The 20,623-nt window shown below is 38.1% G+C and overlaps 3 protein-coding genes and 1 pseudogene across 11 annotated transcripts; 1 reads left to right on the forward strand and 3 right to left on the reverse strand.

Moving 5' to 3' along the window:
* Nucleotides 1–214: 214 nt before the first annotated feature.
* Nucleotides 215–5,096, reverse strand: LOC105175854 (protein argonaute 2-like; annotated as a pseudogene). The gene is made up of 4 exons (XR_016063225.1): nucleotides 4,731–5,096; nucleotides 3,503–4,603; nucleotides 2,761–2,867; nucleotides 215–2,022 (listed from the first exon to the last, which is right to left on the reverse strand). The product of XR_016063225.1 is annotated as a protein argonaute 2-like (transcript).
* Nucleotides 4,672–10,990, reverse strand: AGO2 (Argonaute family protein). Of its 5 annotated transcripts, XM_020698491.2 has the most exons (5): nucleotides 10,824–10,990; nucleotides 10,563–10,758; nucleotides 8,678–9,887; nucleotides 6,681–8,154; nucleotides 4,672–5,082 (listed from the first exon to the last, which is right to left on the reverse strand). In XM_020698491.2, the coding sequence occupies exons 1-4, from the start codon at nucleotides 10,884–10,886 to the stop codon at nucleotides 6,708–6,710; spliced, it is 2,916 nt and encodes a 971-aa protein (XP_020554150.1). In that variant the 5' UTR covers nucleotides 10,887–10,990; the 3' UTR covers nucleotides 4,672–5,082; nucleotides 6,681–6,707. The 5 variants fall into 5 exon arrangements, with proteins under 5 accessions (XP_020554150.1, XP_088732131.1, XP_011096776.1 ...); XM_088876005.1 differs by lacking the exon at nucleotides 4,672–5,082 and having other exon boundaries at nucleotides 6,535–8,154; XM_011098474.3 differs by lacking the exons at nucleotides 4,672–5,082; nucleotides 10,824–10,990 and adding an exon at nucleotides 9,969–10,072 and having other exon boundaries at nucleotides 6,535–8,154; nucleotides 10,563–10,702.
* A 1,691-nt stretch (nucleotides 10,991–12,681) lies between these two features.
* On the forward strand, nucleotides 12,682–15,211 carry LOC105175855 (O-fucosyltransferase family protein). 2 transcript variants are annotated; one of them, XM_011098477.3, is made up of 2 exons: nucleotides 12,682–13,117; nucleotides 13,361–15,211. In XM_011098477.3, exon 2 carries the CDS (start codon nucleotides 13,520–13,522, stop codon nucleotides 14,843–14,845), a length of 1,326 nt encoding a protein of 441 aa, XP_011096779.1. In that variant the 5' UTR covers nucleotides 12,682–13,117; nucleotides 13,361–13,519; the 3' UTR covers nucleotides 14,846–15,211. The 2 variants fall into 2 exon arrangements, with proteins under 2 accessions (XP_011096779.1, XP_011096778.1); XM_011098476.3 differs by having other exon boundaries at nucleotides 12,682–12,918.
* A 736-nt stretch (nucleotides 15,212–15,947) lies between these two features.
* On the reverse strand, nucleotides 15,948–19,793 carry LOC105175857 (RING/U-box superfamily protein). 3 transcript variants are annotated; one of them, XM_011098480.3, is made up of 5 exons: nucleotides 19,441–19,793; nucleotides 19,003–19,078; nucleotides 18,395–18,861; nucleotides 17,395–18,155; nucleotides 15,948–16,635 (listed from the first exon to the last, which is right to left on the reverse strand). In XM_011098480.3, the coding sequence occupies exons 3-5, from the start codon at nucleotides 18,821–18,823 to the stop codon at nucleotides 16,254–16,256; spliced, it is 1,572 nt and encodes a 523-aa protein (XP_011096782.1). In that variant the 5' UTR covers nucleotides 18,824–18,861; nucleotides 19,003–19,078; nucleotides 19,441–19,793; the 3' UTR covers nucleotides 15,948–16,253. The 3 variants fall into 3 exon arrangements, with proteins under 3 accessions (XP_011096782.1, XP_011096783.1, XP_011096780.1); XM_011098481.3 differs by having other exon boundaries at nucleotides 18,991–19,078; XM_011098478.3 differs by having other exon boundaries at nucleotides 18,395–19,078; nucleotides 19,441–19,789.
* Between the last annotated feature and the right edge of the window lie 830 nt (nucleotides 19,794–20,623).

Consider the following 20,623-nt stretch of genomic DNA (forward strand, 5'->3'; position numbering starts at 1 on the left):
ACATCTCCCATCCAAAACCTTGCTCTTGGCTCCACTGAATTCGTCAGAAATTCCCGAGTGCTCAACCTCTCTTCGAGGTGTTAAAATTTCAATATACTTGTTTGTTTGTGCCTACACATCCTTCACTATACAACCTGTGGCGCTAATCGATTTAATGACAAAAACGCTTGTCAAATTACGTAACTGTAAATATGGATTACCACATGCAAATAAGTTGAGATATCAACACCAGAGAGACTCAACAATTTATTCGACAATCAGAGAGTACCAAGACTCGAAAGATAAAAGCCCACAAGGTTCACCAGCGAACAACTGACACCATAAACAGAGGAAACCATAAAAGTGAAACAGGAGTCTTGACTCAAAACACAAGCATAGCATACACCAGAAAATCAATAAAAATATGGGGCCGCTCACGTCCCATTCTAGGGGAAACAAGAAACGTAACCCCATTAGATTCACGCACAAACTCCTTCACTAGTAGCATAGGAAAGGAGATTGGACATGGTTTTGAGGCACTCTGAGATCCACTAGTACAATATCCCTCACCCTCGTGAACAGCTAAAGGATATTACTAGTCAAGTTGAGGATACTCAGACGAAAAACATGTTATTCTCCAAATCCGGGTGCAAGGAGGGGAATCTCCAGTCAATTGAGGCGGTGGAAGATGCCGAAGTCGAGGTTGCCGCACAGGGAGGGGGCGACTTGGAAGACTTTTCCGCCTTCTCCTTCTCTACCTCTTGAAACATACGCCCTCTGTAAGCAACAAGATCAGCATAGTAGACTGGTGGAACAAGCGAGACGGGTTTCGTGCAGCGAGCAAAAGTGAAGCACATGTTATATATGAGTTTCTGCAGCTCATCAGATGTAAATGAATTCTCATCCAAAAGCACGTAATAGTGCGTAGGCTTGCTTGTCCCAAGACTCCCATAGTGGCTGCAGAGATAGAAGTCAAAATCATGCGGGTGAACAATTTGGGTGTCCACAGTTCCTGGGGGCACATTGCCAGACACGCCACCGTCATTTTTATCCTCAACAAAGAGCCGTGTCTCGTGACATTTTTTTAGCAACAACAACAGTGATTGTTGGCTTGTAATCCCCGTCATAAATGGCACCCTTTAAATCAAGCAATTCCTGGGTTAGTACCATAAAAAATTGAGCCTCATAACACCATCGCGGAAGACCACAATTCTCCTTGGCTTAACCTTGTTTAAGCGAGCGTAAGTATTCACAAGATCCAAACACATGGTTCCAAAATTTTTAATCTCTTCAACGCGATTTTGCTGAGGGCTAACTCTTGCAGCATAGCGATTTGCCGCAGGCTAGTTAACCGTGCCGACAACTACAGCTATAGATGGACATGACTTGTTCTTAGGCCCAGGGTGATTCACATCCGCTCCTATAAACATTACATGATCTCCAGTATCAAAATGTGGAAGGTTTTCAAAAAGTTCAAAATTGCTGCCACCCAGCTTCGCATTAATCTTGAGACAAAGATTTGCAAGATACTGGTCCCGTCCTCTATTGGCAGGATTGCACAGACAACATTGGGTCACCACTCCAATTCGCGTCTCAGAGACCCACTTAAGAAACTTATAGCCAGGATCCTTTTCAGTCATCACACAAACAATCATCTGTAATTTCCCCTCAGTCTCTAGCACTTTCCTGAGAAGATTTTCAAGCCCATCAACGGGTTACAATTCATCCATTCCAGTAACATGGTGCAAAAGAGGCTCCGCCATTTCAATACCTAAGTTTCTGCAGCGACCTATCAGTTTGTTGATGAAAGCTCTTGCCTGAAGTCTTTTATTACGACCGCCACCCGTAAAATCTAACAAGGCCCAGCGGTCAACAGTTTTTCCATCGACAAGAGATCTCCCAACAAGGGTCCACTGACATTTCGCCCCATCCACTCTGAGAGCAGTACGAGCTCCTAGTTTCAACTCCGAAGCACCAATGACACGACCTACAACCTTTGTCATGTTTGTATCGACTTCAATCCCAAAATCCCTGGCGAGAGGCCTGCAATAAACAAGTACAAGTTTAAACACTTCACGAGTGACAAATTGATGAATGGTATCATATTCAATGACCCTGTCCTTGCCAAACAGAAAATTGGGCTGAATAAACAGCTATATCCATTAATCCAAAGACCAAAACTCAGGCTTCTAAGAATAAAACGCGGTGTCCAAAATGCATCTTGTTCGGATTAAGAGAGATTAATTTATCATATGCTCATATGCGCAAAGGCTGCAACAACAAAGTGTTCTCTTTGATCTGGTATAACCATAGGGATATTTAGTCAACACCATATAACGATGATAGTAATCTCAAAATCCTATGAGGACAAGAAGGGTGGGTTCGTTCAAAAAATAGAAAAAAGGAGATGGATTCGTGTAGCAATCCAGAAGGGAGAATAATAACCTAGTACAGGTTACTGCCACAGAACACTTCACTTAATCCAGACAACTCTAATAGAGACCCTCAGAGGAAACATGATATGAGTATTGTCAATGTCATGTTACCGTGACAGGAAGATTGCATAGCAAATTGCGCCAGTTGGAAGCTCAAGAAAAACTTATCTAAAACTCATACATATCGCCAAAACATATCTTAGCAAGGTCTAGGGAATCGACATAAAGGACAGAACACAAAAACCTGGCATATTGGCATATCAAATAAAATATTCCGCAAGCAAATATATGAAAGAGGGTGAGAAGGACAAAGCTTAAAACAAGGGAAAATATTAAAATGGCACACCCACAAGGTCCATACTCGGCCCGCGCCATCTCGTCGATGGTTTCCATTCGATCAAATGGCTTAGGGAGGGATAATTTTTTCAACAATGATGCGGCATCGTCTGGCAACTAGGGCTAGCAACGAGTCGAGCTCGAGTCAAGCTCGACCATTTTTGTCGAACTCGAGCTCGAGCTCGACTCTGTGATTTAGAGCTCGAGCTCGACTCTGTGATTTAGAGCTCGAGCTCGAGCTCGTTGCAGTATTTTTGAGCTCGAGCTCGAGCACTTGTTCCAGAAAATTGTAGCAGAAAAATTTATAAATAATAAAAAATCATAAGTGAATTACTTGTCAATTTAAAAAAGTGTATAACATAATACAAATATATATTAAAATATAACATAAAGATATTATAATAATTTTAATTATAAAAAAATTATAATTTACTAAGTTGTTGATTAAATTTATTTTTATATAAAGATTAAATGTATAAATAAAAGTACCATAATTTATTATTATTCAAGATAAAATGTATGATATTAATTAGTAATTATAATATATGGTCGATTTAAATTATAAAACTGATCAAATATTAAATATAAAATTAAATATATAAAAAATTTAAAAATAAAAATATAAAATAAATATATATATATATTCACCAGCTCGCGAGCTGGTGAACAACAAAAACCCAGCTCGAGTCGAGCTCAAAGTCGAGCCGGCTCGCTGAGCTCACGAGCCGACTCGACTCACCTGCCACCCCTACTGGCAACTGCTCCTTGGGGTACCTCTGTCCCTCAACTAAAAGACAGAATTCCAGTGGTACTTTGTTCGATTTGCTCACTGTCCCAAGTTCTAAGCAGGGAATATCCTGGTACATAATATCCTTTCCCCACTTCTCCTTAAAATACTTAACAAGTCGAATCTCTTTCCCATCATGCGATTCAAAGGAACTATCACGGACATCTTCTTCAGTTAGCTTGGCAATAGTGTATTTCTGTCTTGTACGACGATGGGTAAGTGTGACTTTCAGCCCTGTCAGAGCATCATTGACAAGTTGCCTTAACGTCTTGACGTCATTTACTTCTCGATATTTTGCACCAAGATGCGCCTCAAGAAACTCTAAGACAGGCAATGGCTTCGGAAATCCCAAAACTGAGTAATCCAAACACAAAGCAAGGCCTTGTGACGTGGGCTTCAAACTCTGATGAAAACCTCTGCGTGCCGCAACTCCACATTTGAGGTCTTCTTCTACCCCATACTCCAAGGATTAAAAGCTGCGACCAACCCTGATTCTCCTCCTGGAAGGATTCTCTTTCATAAATATGTCCATCCCATGTAGTACCTCACGAGGAATATCAGGGAGGAGTCCCCTCATGTAACCATTCAGGTCGGACAGCTCCAGTACTTTCACAAGTTTGATAGTGACCGTGTATGACCCACTCTTAATTTCTTCACCTCCAGAAATTTCCACTCGAACCTCTCCCTCGGGCAGATGAACTGAACTGAAAATATTATTCGCTCCATCATAAGCAGCTTCGATATTTTGGAACCGGGGATCGCGAGAGAATAACTTCTCCCTGATCAAACGCATATTAGATTTCCGTACTGTATTGCCAGCGGCAAGTTTCACATCCACATGATAGTGATTAAAGGTTTTCTCTGGATCAAATTCGACTGGGAAATGGTTAACAAGAAGCCTGATGGACTTGATGGAAATTGACCCACCGTTATCAGGCCGCCTCATAGCCTGAATCTGTTTTTCTTTCCTCTTTGATGAAGAGGGTAGAGCCTCCTGTTCCGAAATCTTGAGCTTTTGAACACCAAGCTCATCTGCAGAGAAGAAGAAGAGTGAAGGCGAGAATGTCTTAATGGAATAAATAATGAATGAAGTTGTTAAAAGAAAACTCTCGGCCATAGAAGAAGTTGATTAACCTTGTAATGAGATCCATCAGAGTTTCCAACAACTCCAACCAAAACATATTGGCCCACACAAAAAGAGATGTCATGAAAAAGAACAAGGTAGAAGGGAAGTGAATAATAGCAGCAGATTGTTGAGGTGGCGACAGAGGCCGAACAGGTGAAGGTGAAGGAGGAGACGAGCCCCGCGGCCTCCCAGTCCAAACTCCTCTTCCAGCAAACTGATGCAGCTGTTGGGGTGGTGACGTCTGCAGAGGTCTGTAGTTGGACAGCTGCTGAGGCGGGGGATGGTTTCCCCGAACCTGATTCCAACTGACCCCCTGCGGCTGACGGGGAGAGCCGCGGTGCAGTGAAGGCCCAGGTCTTCTGCCACCTTGATTCTGGTTGTTGCGCGGTTCTAGTCGTCGGCCACGTCCGTAGTTACTTCTGCCAGCATCCATAATGTTGAGAAAGTTAAAAAGCGTTGAAGGATAACGATTAGGAGAGATTTATACAGTGAAGAAGAAAGGAATAGAAGAGTGAAGAAGGTTATAGATAGAGTGAGTATATGCGCATACGGTTAGAGGCCACAGCAACAAGAAGTGGTTGTACCTAGAAGTTGGAGTGCATGTGCATGTGCATGTGCATGACCATGCCAACAACCAAATATTATTCCTTTTAATTAAACAAAAACAATTGTTATGGATATTAAATTTATTTTCTCACATCACATACAATTTATGTGTGATTATATAAATTTCAAAAAAAGACAGTATATTAATTTGTCTCTATATTTTGGTTTGTCTAATCATTACTTAAATTTTATAATTAGTGTTTCTAACTTTTTTACTAGTATAAAGAAACACAAAATATAAATTTTACAACATAATTTGAACACATACAAAAGAAAAGAATTACATAAATATTATATAATTAATAAAATTAATCTCCTATTTAAGGGATATTACAAAAAATTACTCCAACACGTCATTACATAATCATTTGCTATAACTATACATAAATTTTTTATAATTTGATAAATTATATTTACTACCCCTAAAATTTACTTTTATTAATAAACAGTCCCTCCACTAGTCAAAAGTCATTGAATTTATTAATATTAACAAAAAAAATTGAATAAAATCATCTTTATCTTCGATTGACTTATTATTGATTTATCGCAGCTCAAAACACATCTTATGGCTAAAACACTAAACTATTCTTGTATGAGTAAAGATATACCTCTCTATATGTATTAACGTGTGTAAATGCTATCAGAGTAATTTGATCATAAAAATATTATTTGACATTCAATAAATTAATCGAGGGTAACTATAATTTTTTTTCATATTTTCTTTTAATATCATCAAATTCGATGAATTTTGACTGACAAATTTATTTGTTAGATAGAAACAAATATAAAAAATGTTAAATATAATTTTTCAAATTAGTATAATTATACCAAATTTTAGGAGAAGAAAGTATAATTATATTAAATTTTAGGAGATGAAAGTATAATTCTCCATTGTATTTAATGAAAGCATTAACATTAAAACACTCGCAAAAGTTGGGGACAAGTCGTGATTCCAGTGACCACTTTTTCTAAAAAAATAAAATATAATTGAAATCTCATTTGCTCCACCATAGATCGGCAAAGCCACAGAAAGATGTTGGCTGCATAAACAGCAGTAGATTGGTGAAAAGCAATAAGCATGCAACTGCATTTCTTCTTCTATTTTTTCATAAAGCATGAACAAATTTCAGTCAGATTACTTGAACCAGCAGGAATTCTAATCTTCACATGCAATTATTCCCCCACCAGTTGGAAGAATTACACAAACTTAAGCAGAAGCAATATCCAGGCTAACTTCATGACTAAGCTGTAAGTTGCGTTAGCAATAGATGGCAAAATTCTTCTTGTCATATATTATATGCATCAGGCGTCAGCCAAAAAGACATAGAATTAGATTAACACACAAATTCTTACAGTTAGCGAACAACGTTCAGGGGCTGAGTACTATGAACATGAACTGTAAGATGCTCACCATCACTGTAAAAACCGGAAGCTTTCCTCAAATGAAAAACATGATGTTTTGCAGATCTGGATGAAGGTTATAGAAACTTCGATCAAATGTAGTAAAATTAGATGTGGATGATGATGAACGCATAGATGAGGGCACTGAACGAGACTGGAACTCCTTCGCTACTTCTTGAAAAATGCGCCCCCTGTAAGCTACCAGGTCGGCGTAGTAAACTGGCGGGACCAATGAAACAGGTCTTGTACTTCGGGCAAATGTGAAACATAGATTATATATAAGCTTTTGTAGCTGGTCAGACATGAAAGAATTTTCATCCCAAAGTACTATGTAATGCACTGCCTTGCTTGTCCCAATGCGTCCATAGTGACTGCAGAGATAAAAATCAAACTCAAATGGATGAACAATCTTTGTATCTACAACAGTTCCTGGAGGAACATTTCCGGTAGGGCTCCCATCCCCCGCATTCTCAAGAAAGAGCCGGGTCTGGTGTCTCTTCTGAGCCACAATAAGAGTGATTGTTGGCTGGTAACTATCATCACAAATGGCATTCTTCAAGTCAGATACCTCTTCGTTGAGTACCATATCAAATTGTCCCTCACTGACACCATCACGGAAAACCACAATTTTATTTGGTTTAACCTTGTTGAGCTGAAAATAATTGTTGATAAGATCCCGACACATGGACCCAAATTCCAGAATCTTTTCAGTTCTGTGGTCTTGAGGGCAAACTCTCGCAGCATACTTATTCACGGCAGGCCAGTTAACCGTGGAAACAACAGCAGCTATAGATGGAGTTGTTGATTTCTTTGAGACTGGATGATTAACATCAGCTCCAATGAACATAACATGATCATCCTCCTCAAAATGAGGAAGGCCTTGAGTAAGCTCCACATTACTTCCTCCAAGCTTTGCATTAATCTTGAGGCACAGGTTCCCAAGAAACTGGTTGTCTCCTCTGTTTGCATGAATGGATAAACAACACTGAGTTACTACCCCAATACGTGTTTCAGATACCCATTTAAGATACTTGTAGCCATGATGCTTTTCTGCCATCACACAAATCATTATTTGTAATGTATTCCAACTTTTTCTCCTAGCTTCCTGAATAACACTTCTGAGAAGTTCTTCCAGCCTGCTAACTGAAGAGAACTCCCGCATGCTAGTGAAATGGCAAACCAAAGGCTCCTCCATGCAGATCCCTAAGCTCCTGGATCGATTTCTTAGATTCTTAATGAAGTCTTTCGCTTTAAGCTTCAAAGAAACAGAAGAGCTAAATTCAATTAAGGCCCATCTATCAATTTGTTTTCCCTCCACAACAGAGTTTTCGGCTAAGTTCCACTGGCATTTCTCATTTTCCACTCTTACAATATCAAGACTACCATCAGGAGCACCTAATTTCAGGACAGGTGGACCTATAACTCGACCTTCAACGGATGACATGTCCTTGTCAATTCGAAGTCCAAAATTTTGAGTAGCATCTCTGTGATAAAAATTGGAGAGGTTGAGTACAAAGGCCTCAATTTTCAACATAAGTAACAAATGGCATAATGTTACAATTGCAACTTGTAAGAAAGTGCAATGATGAAACAGATGCTTACGAGGACTATACAACCATTATTCGAGTTTGAACATTCCCATTTTTCCTCAATGCATCCGCAGTAGTTCTCTAGATAAACACTATATGAAGCAACAATTTTGTGTAGTTAAACACTTACATGCAATTCAATAAGTAGTCAGATTCCACCAAGTAATGTTCCAAGTCAAACTACTTATATGGGAAGATTCGTTATTTTGGATGCACTTAAAAATTAAAAGAGAGCAAGATACATTGAGCTTTTACAACTAATAAATTAACTAGGCGGCAACATGCTAGTTTGCTTGTGGCATGAATCCTGCAGTTGCACGTGAAGTGTATTATGGCCAGCATAATCTGATCTCACAACAAGTGAGGTTCTGGAGATGCAACAGAATAATAGGATGTCGAAGAAGTAAATGCAAATTACCCAGAAGGTCCATCATGAGCTTGCATCATCTCGCTGATTGTTTTTCTCCTTTCTGGTGGCCAAGCCAGGCATTTTTCTTCAAATTTCTCCTGTGCAACTTCATCCAAAAGCTCTTTTCTGTATCTTTGGCCCTCAGTCAAGATACAAAATTCCATTGGAACATGGTTTGTGCGGTTATTTCTGCCAAGAATCAAGCAAGGGATGCCCTGGTATGCAATGTTCTTGCCATACTTCTCCCTGAAATATTGCACTAAACTGACTTTGACGATTGGATCCCTTCCTTTTGGATCAACAAAATCAAACCACAGGTCACTGGTGCTTTTTGCAGTCAACCCTGCTATAGTGAACAGTTGTTTGGTAACACGATGAGTTACTCTAACTGCCAGTCCCTTCAATGCATTTGTAACTTTTCGCCTCAAATTGAAATCGAGATGTGCTCCATCAAATTCGGGAATGTGCTCCTTAAGGAACTCTATAACTGCCAAAGGCTTGCGAAATGCCAAAACTGAGCAGTCCAAGCACAAGGCAAGACCCTGGGATGTAGGCCGTAAAGATGATTGGAAACCTCTGTATGCTGCAATGCCATGCTTAAGATCATCTTCTGCTTTGAAACTGGAAGGGTAAAAGTGCCGATCAACAGCGATCCTATATCTGGAAGGATTCTCCTTCATCACCACATCCATCCCTTGCAGTATATCACGGGGCACATGTGCGACCTTTCCACTTAAATAGTCTTCCAGCTTGGAAAGCTTTAGGTCATTTATTAGCTTGATTGAAACAACATATGTGCGAGTCAGCAAATCTTCATTATCCGATAGCTCCACCCTGAATTGACCAGTGGGCAGTAACACCACACTGTAAAGGTTCTTTTCACCGTCATAAGCAGTTCGGTTCGGTGGAAATCGGGCTGGATCATCGAGGAATAGTTTGTCTTTTATCAAACGTAGGTCAGCCTTGTTTCTATACTTTTTTACTGGTCTTTTTCCATGAGATATAACTTGTTTAATATCCACACTATAATGAAATATGGTGAGCCTTGGATTGAACCTGACTAGAAAATGATTTACTAGGAGGTTGATTGACTTTCCCTCAAGTGTCAGGCGACCAGGCCGCGTGACAGGCAAAGTTCTGTTTTTGATATTTTTCGGATCACATGCTTTTGCCTGTTGTCCTGAAATTTTCAACAATTCAACACCAAAGTTGCCAGGACCTGCAAAAAAAGCAAACCATTATTCAAATTATGCAAGGTATTCTAGCTACCATGCAATAGGGGAGAGTATTAAAGGTAAACCTGGCAGTATGTCCTTCATCAATAAAGGATGTTAATGATGCACATTATCTAGCCAAAAATGTTCCAGGGGACCAATCTTCATGTGTATGTACATGTCTTTAAAACTGCATATTTGTATTTGAGTAAATCAAGATGAAAAAGATAATGTCAATACAGATATGAAACAACGTAATAACTGCATGTTTGCCTATCTCTCCTGACCCTGGGCATGTGATTTTGAATTCATGATCCAATTCCAGGCTTTAGGGCTTCACAATAATATGTTGAGATATTCACCTCCTAGTGACAAAGAAGAAAAGAAGAGAAAACGAAAGATCATGGCAGTGACAAGAACGTGTGGATTTATATACTAGACCCTCGACATGCATCGCTGTGCATCAGTCAAGCTTGATAAAAGTCGCGCCCATTTACAATTTCTTTTGAATTAACCTACTTCAAGCAAACAAACAACTCATGGTAATCAATCCGAGAATTCCATCAGAATTATACTCAATAACAAGAAGCCAAAAAAATCAGTGCAGAGCATTTGTATGTAATGCATGTATTCATTCCTTTACAATACAAGAAGAAAAACAGGGTTCTCGGAAAATATACTTGACGGAAGTTGAGAGGTCCTGTGAGCAGGAGGAGCAGACGGCGGGTCCCGTGATCTCCAGGTGGAACACACTTCACTGGAGGGCCCCACGCCCTGTCGCTGAACTGATGGGGAATGCAGCCCAGGGCCGGAGGCAGTGCCCTGGTTCCTGAGGTGCGGCGGCCTGTATTTAACGGACTGGGGCTGGGCCTGTGACTGGTGATGGAAAAAGGTAGTGTTAGGGCGATTGGAAGTATAGGAGTAAATATATTGATACTCACCGTGGGGGCTTGTCTGGTGGGTCTCTGGTCGCTGCCGCCGTAGTTGTGGCGAGAGGCGTCCATTTTAGAAGTAGTGTAAGTTGGGAGAGTGAGGAAGACAGGCGCAGCGCAGAAAGAGGCGAGTTGATGGGTAATAGAGGGGGTTGGGGAGATGATTTTAATGACGAAAAAGGGCTTGAGTTTAGGGATAGAGATATTAGTAGCTTATTTGAAATATAAGTAGACATGTTTTATTTCTAAAATACTTTTACTATGTTTGTTTTCATTTTCAATTTATTTTTGAGACAAGTCAAAGCATATTCAATGTTTGTCATCATTCAAAAACACCTTACTTAGGTGTTTTTAACTGTTTTAGCATAAAAACATACATATATATACACACACATATATATAAATATATATAAAAAAGGCATGATTTGACAATGAATAGTAATTTTTGTCTCCCAAAACACAACATTAAACATATAATACTTATTTTAAATTATCTCTAAAGACATGATTTGACAATGAATAGTAATTTTTGTCTCCCAAAATACAACATTAAACATATAATACTTATTTTAAATTATCTCCAAAGACATACAACATTAAACATATAATACTTATTTTAAATTATCTCCAAAAATAAATCCAAACATACATATTATTTATAACACACACTTATTTATCTTTATTTTTCTCTCTCTATTTCCACAAAACACAACAAAACACTTATAAAACGAATCCAAACATTATGTTTGTGTTTGTGTTAGATGCTTATCCGAATTTGTAATAAAATTAAAGAGAGAGTATATATGATTTTGAACAAGTAAGAAGTATTGAATAGAGAAAAGTTGAAGAGAAGAGAGAAAATTGGTTGGTTTTAAAATATATAAGTATCCTATGGCCCATCAAAAGCCCAAGGAAGGAGGATAGATGGATAAAGAAAATGGGCATCTCTGCTCTTTCAGGTCAGGGGGATTGTGGGTTGGACTTGCAGATACGGCCCGACAATTCAGGACATGTATGAGTGAAAATGGGACAGGACAGGATCATAATCTTATTTCCGTTGAGTATCATGAGTGAGGATAGATAATAATAGTAATTAAGATTGGTGGCTGGCGTGACGCTGACAGCCACAAATCTTGAATGAATACACGTTTTTGGATGAAAAGGGGCGGCGTAATAAATAAATAAATATATGATTAGGACGGACAGGTAATGGGTATGGGGGTTTAGGGGGCCCAGTTGACAGATATTCTTCCTTGTTCACATCCATGTGATCCTACCCATTTCTTCATCATCACACCCTCTCTAATTGTCAACTCTCTCTCTCTCTCTCTCTCTCCTTAACTCTGACACTGTTTTTTCACTTCTTTTTATTTTTGTCATATTCTATATATATTCCGTCTCTTTTCCTGCAACTTTTGATTTCTATTTCCCATCCACACATGTACAGTCAAATTCAACAAACTTGTTCGTTTACAAATGTTTGTTTCTTTAGTAGGAGTAGGAGTGGAGTGTAGGTGGTTTTTGCTGGAAACTAATAAACAAAATAAATGGATACGTACATACATGTGAATTAAGAATTTAATATGTTTAACGAAAGTTTATTTTATAATAATTGTAAAAACTTTATTTTAGGTTTAGAATATGGTAACATGTATAGCATGTGAATGCCAACTGATGATCACTGCTAATAATTCATTATATTTTTCATTAATAAAACTATCTTTTTTTCCCAAACCTCTACTTTTATTTACCTAATCAAATAATAATACTAACTGCAGCCGCTTATTGTTTGTCTCTTTTTTTTTTTTTTTTTTTGGCTTTAGAAAAAAAAAAAAAAGGTCTTAATGTCGGGCCGGGAATTGCTATTTTCAGAATAAAATTTCTTTAATCGAGAAGCTTCTTTGTCCATGAGTTGTCATGATTGGGATGGGCTGGTCTTGCTTTCCGATTACGAGAATTCTCGCCTTTTTTGGATACCTTTCCTTTCTTTTCCATGCATGATCATCTTCATCTGGGGTTTCCTCAGATTTCAGTGTTATTACCTGTTCTGTTATTAATTCTTACCCTCAACGCCGCTGATTCAGCTGAGCCACTTAATGAAAAGGTCAGATTTTGCCTTCCATTTTCAGTTATTACACCAGCCCTTTTACTCTTTCTCTCTCGTGGGCTCTCACACAAATACACATACTCTTCATGGAATTGCATGCTTCACTTCTATGGAGTATTTGGTTTCTGAATGCACCATGGTGATGGAAAAGATTTTGGCGCTGAAGATTTCTTCAGTTTCAAGGGTATCAGGATGTGTAAGAGAAGAATCTTCTTCATAATTTGGTCTTAAGTGCCTAATCCATCGTCTCTGGTCCTGATGTTCACGAATCGATCAGTACCTGAATTTTGAGCGATGACTATTTGATTGAGGCTTTGGGAATTTCTTCCTTGTTCTTTTACTAATATTTGATATTCTACTTTCCTCGATTTCATCGGGACAATCTGTATCTGAGGTTATCTTGAATTATTTGTAATTCTATGATTTCATTACCCTGCAGATGAGAAGAATATCGAACTGAATTCTCTTGGCCTTTCCGATGGTTAAGCGATTGACATCGATCTGTGAAAACGACTTTTTGGGGCCTAGAATTGCAGTGGGTTCTTCAGATTGTTATGCGGAATGATCTAAGTTCTTAAACCCCGAGACCGAATCTCAAATGGACTTGAGCAGTTGTAGGCCTTTGAGATGTTTTCGGCTGCATTTGGATTCTCCGACATGCAAATGTTTAATCTTGGTTGCCATTGTCTTGGTTCTCAGAGCAGTTTGTCTTCCTAGTTACTCAGGATTTGGTGGCACTGGGCAGAGCAACTTATTTGCTTTCAACAATCGGCAATCAGCATCAAATTCAGAATATCACAGTGGAAAATTCAAGTTTTTAGAGGTTCCTCAAATCGTATGGGGTCTGAATAATCAAAAAATTGCATTTGCAAGAGCTTGTTTAACTGCAAGAATGCTGAATCGAACGCTTCTGATGCCTAGCTTGAGCGCTTCGCTATTTTACAAAGAGGTTGATCTGTTGAAACCTATTTCATTTGATAAGGTCTTCCAATTCGAAAAGTTCAATTCTCTATGCGAGGGATTTGTCAAATTGGGTCGTTACTCTGAAGTTTCAAACACAAGTGATGTCTTCGAGCTGCAGAAAGGAAGCGGACGGAGATGGACGATTGAGAAAGACATAGATCAGTTGAGACTGTTTAGCAAGCATCCTTATGATGAATATGAAACCATCAGGATAGTTGGCAAGAACCCGTTTCTGTGGCATGATCATTGGCCAGTTGAAGACTACGCAAAGGTTCTTCAGTGTTTAGTCTGGGATGACAAAATATCTAGAGAAGCCGACAAGGTTGTGTCCAAGATTAGAGAAATTGGATTGGAAGAAAGCCGTAAAGTAGGTTCCTCACAAAATGAAATCAATTTATTGCAGGTGCCGTATGTAGCAGTTCACATGAGAATTGAAAAGGACTGGATGATTCATTGCAAGAAGCTGGAGCAGAGGTTAAATATAAGTGAAATTTGTAGCAGTAAGGAGCAGATTATGCAAAGAGTGGGAAACATTGTGGGTTTGAAAACTCCAATAGTTATTTACCTTGCAGTCGCAGATGATCTTCTTGAGGATAACTCTATACTGACTGGTTGGAAGGAAGGATTGCTTCCTTTGGAGAAGAAGAAATTGGGTATTTTCAATATTTATAAGAAGCATTCCTATCTGATTCAATCAGCCATCGACTATGAAGTTTGCTTGAGGTCCGACGTGTTTGTAGGTAACAGTTTTTCAACTTTCTCCAGCCTAGTAGTTCTTGACAGAACTCAGAAAATGATAAGCATGGGTGTTAAAGATCTCTGTGGGACGGATGTCAGATGGCCTTCTTATGCCTACAATTTAGAAGGTGAATTGAACGGTCCTCGTCCGTGGGCGACCAATATGTCTGACTTGAGCCTTCAAGCAATTAGTTATGGTTCTAATCATATTTCTTGCAGTTGAGTCAAATTTTTTATACCCTCGACACCAAGATTCACATGGATGATTCAGCCCAAGCTCCTCCTCAAGTGCCTTTTTGGAGAAATTGGCGGTATAGCTTCATCTTTTGCAGACATCAGTTATAGAACTTTTAAAATAGCATACAAATGTTTATTCAGGCATACTTCTATTTCTTGGTAAACCTGAATTTTTGGTTGACCTTGATATTTTTCAAGTTTGAAAAGTTGAGTCTCCTTTTCGTGGGATATCTTTTAAACATTTTGTAGAACACTGTCAATGCTACAAAACTCGACTCCTTTGAAGTTCAGGGGTAAAACTGAAGTATGGTGTACATTTATATGTGAAATGATAATCATTTGATCTTCTTTTTTTTTTTTTTTTTTTTTTTTTGAGGGGATAGTCATTTGATCTTCTTGAGGACGAGTTATCACTAATATTTTCAGATTTCCAAGAAATTCATAGTTTTCTTATAGCTTCTTCATATGAATTGTCGCTATCTTAAGATTACCAAGAAATCCAATTTTCACTCTGTTGATAAGGAACAGGAAACCATAACTTTGTGCTGTACTCTTCCTTGACCAGTAACAAGATGCAGATTCAATTTGCCTGAGTTGTTCAATGCACGTTCCTTATTGTGAATTTTTCCTTAAATGAGTGAATAGGTAGGAAGAATCCATCCTTGTATTTTTCCTGCCCTTTCCTTTAGGAATGAGGTGGATTTGAACAGTCGAGATTTGGGAGTTGTTGTATACCGGTGGTGGGGGTTCCCTGCGATGGTTTGCAGTTGGTCTGAAAGCACAAGTACACATTGACATAGCTTTCCTAGCAAACAGATCAGATTCTCTTCTGAGTATCACTTCCTTCGGGTGTTATTTTCCTTTCTACACAATCCGTGCCTTTTCTCTATATTTTAACAAGATAAAAACACAGTTTCTTACATTTATGGGATGCAGAAACCATAATACATTTTGACTAAAGAGAGGCTGAGGGTGCATGCCTTCTATGAGCAGGGAATTCAAAAGAGAGAGCATGCAGCAAATTTGTCGTAAACATCAAGAAGAGAATAACAATCAGCAGTGAGAAACAGAGCAGCATGATTCAAAACTTGGCAAAATATTAAAACCTGTTTGCGTCATTGCTTTTAATGTCAAGAATATATTTCCATCATGTTCCTTTCATTTCTTTCCTCTCTTCCTCTTGAAGCTGTTCATCAAGAACAAGAAAGAAGTCCCGATCCACATACATTAAAATTCACGCTCAAAAGGTTGAGCGGAATATGACACTAAAACTATATAACAAAGTAGGCCTATTTGCTAAAGGAGTGTGAGTGAGAGTGAGGCACTCTACCTCCTATGCCATACTTCCTTTGAAATGCTAATCAACTCATTTTCAATCTCCAATGTTTTTAGGGTCATTGGATGTAATCTTCATAGTAATTATCACTTATAACAGAAACAAATCTTTCAAGCCAAGGCAGCTGATGAAGATCCTTCATGGCATCAGCATACGAGTCTGTACAACGTGGTGGAGATTGGTAAGGATGGTGCTCGGTCAAACTGAAACCTCCAGCAAGAAACCTCTGGATAAGTGCCAATTGTGATCTTTCTTGTTCTGAGTATGCATCCATCATCATCGGGAGTGACTCAAACGAGTCCCATGCCCATTGTTCAAATTGTTGGGTAGGATAAGTCGCCAATTCTTCAGAATAATCTTCATCCCAAAATGCACATTGACATGTCTGTTGGCGATTCCTATAACCCGCACCACAGGAGTAACAGAATTCATGACCACACCTGTAGAAAAAGAGGATCAACAACTGGAATAAGCTTCGAACAACATGCCTGTGTTATTAAGCATAATTTACTTATCTTAAAGTGAAAAATTCCTCGGTAGCATTTGTGGAAGCATTAGTTTCTATAGCATTGGACTAAGCTATTTGAACATGAATCATGTGCAGATTCTAACTCAAGTAAATGTCACAAAATACGTAGCTAAAAATGAAAGTTAACTCAAGTTAATGTCATAAAACCAATATTTCATGAATGAAAGAACTAAAAGAAAAAGAAGGCTATTCATAAACTGCACATGATAGCCAGTAAATAATATGGCCACCGTAGATAAATGATGATGAAAGATTGCAAATACTGCTGTTCTAAACATATAGACTACACAGATAACAACATCAGAACAACCCATGAAAAAAACTCATTCTTTCCACAAACGGTTCTCATCCATTTTCCATGCTACCCCAAGATTTAATCACAATGAAATGAATGGAAATCAGTATCAGAAGTTTTTATTTCAAAGTCTTCAAAAGTATTACTTTTAGTCAACATTTTCCTCCCAACAAACTAATCTTCCAGTATTGTTGCAAATGATCAGTTAATTTATTAAGAACCATATACAAAACCAATATCCCAATTGAGTAGCTACACAAATAGGCCAAGCTTTAATTCATGGTCAACAGATGGTGTGAGAGGATATTTCCTGAAATAGAGTAAAGGTTTTTTATAAATGATGATGCAGTATTGTTATAAAAGAAATAGCCTCACCAGCATGTCATGTGGTAGCAACCATGAGTGAGCTCAATCATTCTCCTGCACTGTTGGCAACGCCTCCACCTTTTATTTTGGGCCAGACGATGCAAAGTTAAATCAGAAGCATCTCTCTCCTCCAATGGGAGATTTTGGTACTCTTCGCAGGTCATTGAAGAATGCCAAGGAACCCCACAATCAATACAGATGAATCTCTGACAAACAGGACACTCCACACAACTGTTGTCAGATAGACTCGAGGAACTTGCCCTAGTCGACGAGCATTCATGAGGATCCAGCAGAACTGAGCAACTAGGATATGGACAATAAATTTTATTTGAGTTGAGAACATTTGCTTCAGCAAGGGCTCTCTCCAGAGATTCATAAGAGGTAACTGGAAGGAAAGACCTACATTCAGATGCTGAAATACAGTACTTGCATCTCAGTTGTGGGCATCTAATGGGCACTTGAGCAGATTGTAGTTTCCCCTCGACATAGGTTTTCATACAGTGGGAACAGAATTTGTGGGAACATTTGATCGTGAGCATCATTGATGAGAGCTTCTCCTCACAGCAGATTGAGCAGCTTTCTGCCGTTTCCTCTCCGTCAGCAGGAAAAGAAACTATACCAACAGCTACTTGTGCCAGATGTAATGCCTTTTGGAGGTCAATCGGAGGGATCAATTTTAGGGAAAAACTTTCTATATTACTGGCTTGTTCCAAGATCCTTTCTCTTAGCGCCAACAGAAGAGGACTTTCAACAATCTCATCATGGATAATCTGCAACACATTCACACTAAATTCAACACTATATTGCAACACAATAAGATTAAGAAGAGACCAAAGACATAAAGGTCAATTGTATGAACTTTCACACTTCATGGTTTAGAGGTTTTGTAGACAAATATAAGATTTGTGCACTGTAAGCTATCTTGGTATAACTAACTAGTGATTCAGATTAAGGATACATCCGGACGATAAAACTTATAAGAACAAAAATTTTGGGAGGAGTTTCTCACCTGATTATACAAGACTTCAGAATCAGTAAACGCATAAACTCGCCTGATATTGCTCTGTATAGCTACAGATAAACCATCCAGCAGAGCTAAACAATTTGCAACCGACTCTTCTACATAGAAATCAAGTTTTTTCTGGATCTGAATGGGAGAAGCATCATCAGACCTCTCCATGACCACCCCAATTCCAGAAATTCTAGAACCAGAATCTCCAGGGCCAGCAACAGACACACCCTTGAAATACATTTTTAGGGAATCTTCATCAAGACTGCTGTCTAAATCCACCTTTGCATATTCTTCTCTCTCCTTCAGTTCATCCTCATCCTCACAACAACTTCTAAAGTCGTCGTCATCGTCTTCTTCCAGTTTAAATTCAGAAGCTCCATTCAGATACACATTATCAACAAGCACTCTCTGTTCCTCCATAACCATCTATTTGTTTTTTCCAACTAGTCAGAATTTCTTCACCACTTTACCGACAAAATAAGAGATTTCAAAGTATCAAAATCCAAATAAAATCTTTCTTCCCCAACAGATTTAGAGAAAGAAACAATCGCCATAAACGAAAAGAAGATGATCTTCCAAAATTCAACAAATACCCATCAGCATACATGACAGAGCTTTGAAATTACTGAATGGCTTTAAAAACATCTGCCTCCCAAGAAATATTAATCTTCACTGCTACTTCTGTATTAACATTCAAGAATCACCCATCAGCTTCAAGATCCAAAATTTCAAAAAACAATTAAGTAAAGATTCAAAAATTCAATTTTATTTTCCGTAAAATTTAGCATCGGAAAGGAGTTCCCAGCAGGCGAAAAAGGTGTGAGACCAAATTTTCTTTGTTCTTAAACAAAGTCAGTCCAAGAATGTAAGAACCCACTTCGCAACCTACACATACCTGGAATTGCGCTTCTGTGTGGATAGAACAGAAGTAAATAATCCAGTAAACAAATGAGAAAATCTAAATAAAGCAAGAATTGATATACGCACATGTAAAAAGCAATAAGCAAGAAATGAAGCTTTGTTAGTAAGAATTAATCACTCACCTGACACTGTTTCTGAGAGAAATTCCTTTTTTTTTTATTTATATACAAATACAAGTGTATGTACAAAGGGCATCAGAACCCTAATCTGGCAAACCCTGCTTTGTGTCTCCACAGAGGTATTGTTTCCATAATTTTCTTCTCTTGATTTACAGAGGGGAGAGAGAGAGAGAGTAATCAGTTACTGTTGGTGTAGGTGGCTTTTAGAGTTTCTTACTTAGATGCGAGTGACTTATTTTAGCTTATTAAAAGTGATTTTCAATTAAAAAAAAACACATGATGGATTCTTCCTTACGAAAATGGCACTTACTATTCTAATTATTACGCCAATCCAAATCTTCTTTTTTCTTTTAATAAAAGCAACATTTATATTATAAAAATAATTAAATATAAATTCAAATTTACTAAATACTAAAGTAAAACATTATTAATTAGAGCTTATAACTTTAAAATAAAAGGTTTTTGAATTTTTGTGGGTACTAAAATAAGATAGCAATATTATTTAATGGTAATAATGAAGAAAGTAAAAATGAGGAATGATGGAAGGGAAGGGAGTTGGGTAGAAATAATAATGCACTTGCACTCGCACTCCACTATTATACTACAAGGAGGCTAACTGTAGTAGGCATGTGGGCCACACTTGATTAAAAAAAATAGACGTGGCAGGTTGAAAAGGCGTTGGGTGCATGATTTAATTTGGAGCCTAGCGTATCCACCCCAACCCAATCCCATTCTCTTCACATCACATGTGTAGAGGAGAAGAGAAAAAAAGATTCTGTAAACCTAAGCACAGCAGAAGCCACATGCACATACAAATCCCATTTTGACTTTCAACGCCCTTTCCTTTCCTTTCCTTTCCTACTATTATTTATTTTACCCTGTTCTGTTATCCACTGCTGCTGTTTATTAATTATATATATTCTGAGGATGATTATGATTACACCTCTCCTTAAACTAGGATTAGCATCATTTTTTTTAATTACTTTTGTGTTGTCAGTAGTCGTACAACATTTCTTTGACTACCAAATTGCTTTAAATTCTTTTTACATATATATTTGATAATCAACACACCATTCTTTTTCATAAAATATTCAAAATTACTCTACATTATTTTTCCATTACAATTATTAATGACCCAAAAATAATTTAAGATAAGAATCCTAACAAAATGAAATTTTTAAATTCA

This window comes from Sesamum indicum, linkage group LG12 (genome assembly GCF_026168435.1).
Source record: "Sesamum indicum cultivar Baizhima isolate 11 linkage group LG12, ASM2616843v1, whole genome shotgun sequence".
NCBI classification, from domain to species: Eukaryota; Viridiplantae; Streptophyta; class Magnoliopsida; order Lamiales; family Pedaliaceae; genus Sesamum; species Sesamum indicum.

Bases quoted from the DNA above. Each gene is read 5' to 3' on its own strand.
- AGO2 (XM_020698491.2), bottom strand. From the start codon at position 10,886: ATGGACGCCTCTCGCCACAACTACGGCGGCAGCGACCAGAGACCCACC. The intron at 9,888-10,562 runs GTATATTTTCCG...CTTTTTTTGCAG, and splicing joins GACCTCTCAACTTCCGTCAA to GTCCTGGCAACTTTGGTGTT. The intron at 8,155-8,677 runs GTAATTTGCATT...TTTTTATCACAG, and splicing joins GCTCATGATGGACCTTCTGG to AGATGCTACTCAAAATTTTG.
- LOC105175855 (XM_011098477.3), top strand. From the start codon at position 13,520: ATGGACTTGAGCAGTTGTAGGCCTTTGAGATGTTTTCGGCTGCATTTG.
- LOC105175857 (XM_011098480.3), bottom strand. From the start codon at position 18,823: ATGGTTATGGAGGAACAGAGAGTGCTTGTTGATAATGTGTATCTGAAT. The intron at 18,156-18,394 runs GTGAGAAACTCC...AATGTGTTGCAG, and splicing joins CTGAAGTCTTGTATAATCAG to ATTATCCATGATGAGATTGT. The intron at 16,636-17,394 runs GTGAGGCTATTT...CTTTTTCTACAG, and splicing joins TGCTACCACATGACATGCTG to GTGTGGTCATGAATTCTGTT.